At 34.7% G+C, this 2,045-nt stretch overlaps 1 protein-coding gene across 1 annotated transcript; it reads left to right on the top strand.

The window, feature by feature from the left end:
* The first annotated feature begins 705 nt into the window (after positions 1-705).
* On the top strand, positions 706-1,644 carry LOC100025428 (olfactory receptor 6C6-like). The gene has a single exon (XM_001376332.2). It carries the CDS (start codon positions 706-708, stop codon positions 1,642-1,644), a length of 939 nt encoding a protein of 312 aa, XP_001376369.2.
* Positions 1,645-2,045: the final 401 nt, after the last annotated feature.

Below are 2,045 nucleotides of genomic sequence, written 5' to 3'. Positions count from 1 at the left end.
ATAATATCATGAAGACCAGGAGAGGAGAGATTACCCAAAAGAAGAGAGATAAGAGCAGTTAAATGGTAGTCAAATGCAACAAAGAGGTGAAAGAGAACTGAGAAGAACACTTTAAATTTGGCAAATTAGGAAATTATTGCTAACTTTAAAGAAAGCAATTTCAGTTGAATGAATCTTGAGGTTGGAAGCCAGATTGAAGGAATTCAAGAAGAGGGGTTATGAGATGAGGGGATGCCAGATGAGGAAAAGGGGAGCAGAAGGAATTCTCAGTGAAAGTTGATTATATTGTTATCATAAAAATATGAAGTAAGGCCTCAGACAAGTGGGCAAGGGAATTACTGGAGGATTGAGGAGAAAAAAAAGAGATAATTAGGAACATCTATTTTGTGGAGTAGGATAGAGATTTAATTGAGGAAGAAAAAGACTGACTTTGTGTAATGAAGGTTCAGTTGAGATAACAAATTTGTAATGATAGTTAATATTGTAGTCAAGATATATATATATTTCAGATTTGTTCAACAACATGTTGAGTAGGAGTGGAAGAGAGGGAGAGTTAGGGTAAATCCTGATGCTGAACTCATTCTTAGGACTAGAATATACCTGGATTCAAACAGAATTTTAATGTACAAATCTGTTGAGTTCTTCGTCCATTCTGATGTTTATTTTCTTTTCTTATGAAGCAGTGGCAGAACTCAGAAGATATCAATGAATAATTATACAATGCTCACAGAGTTCATCCTTCTGGGACTGACAGATGACCCTCTCTGCCTTGTTGTTATTTTCATTTTTCTGTTTCTCACTTATATATTGAGCATGAGTGGCAACATAACTATCATCATTCTCACTTTGCTGGATTCCCGTCTTAAGACACCAATGTATTTTTTTCTGCGCAATTTCTCATTCTTGGAAATCTTATTTACAACTGTATGTATTCCAAGATTCCTGGTCAGCATCATAACCAAGGATAAAACCATTTCTTACATGGGCTGCTTGACCCAGTTGTTTTTTTTCATCTTCTTGGGGGTGACTGAATTTTATCTTCTGGCCGCCATGTCCTATGATCGCTATGTTGCCATCTGCAAACCCCTACATTACACTACTATCATGAACAATCGTGTTTGTTATCAGCTCGTACTCAGTTCTTGGATAACCAGCTTCCTAATTATCTTTCCACCAGTGATAATGGGACTTAAACTAGAATTTTGTGCTTCCAATGTTATTGATCATTTTATCTGTGACTCCTCTCCCATCCTGCAGATCTCTTGCTCAGACACACATATTCTAGAACTGATGTCTTTTACCTTAGCTGTGATTACACTTATGGTTACATTGGTTTTAGTGATTCTCTCCTACACATACATCATTAGGACAATTCTGAAATTTCCCTCTGCTCAGCAGAGGACAAAGGCCTTTTCTACCTGTTCTTCCCACATGATTGTTGTCTCCATTTCTTATGGCAGCTGCATCTTCATGTACATCAAGCCCTCAGCAAATGAAAGGGTAGCTTTAAGCAAAGGAATAGCTGTGCTCAATACCTCAGTAGCTCCTTTGTTGAATCCCTTCATTTATACCCTAAGGAACCAGCAAGTGAAACAGGCCTTCAAAGATATTATTCAAAAGACCATGTTTGCTACAAAAAAATAAAAGAATCTGTTGGTATAAATAACAAAAAAATGAAGAAAAAAGATGAATAAAAAATTACATACAATTTATTATATTTCATCTATCTGGATTTATTAAGTTATTTTATACCACTTTGACCCTCCCTCCAGCTCCAAAGGCTCTTTAGAACTATTCTTTCCTTCTAGAACTCTTAATGTCATAACGGCTAGCAAGCCTACCACATTCTTCTGATCATAATTTGAAATTCCATTTTCTTCATCAGGCATTCTGGATGAAGGCATGGCAATTTTAATGATAATATATAGATAATTATATATGTAATTATATGTATAACTAAAATGTATTAAATATAAATTTTATAATCATTTAACATATAATGAATTATATTAAGATAATAATTGAATATGTTTTTGAAGCATATA

This window comes from Monodelphis domestica, chromosome 5 (genome assembly GCF_027887165.1).
Source record: "Monodelphis domestica isolate mMonDom1 chromosome 5, mMonDom1.pri, whole genome shotgun sequence".
Lineage (NCBI taxonomy): Eukaryota > Metazoa > Chordata > Mammalia > Didelphimorphia > Didelphidae > Monodelphis > Monodelphis domestica.
This window is presented reverse-complemented; position numbering and strand designations above follow the sequence as displayed.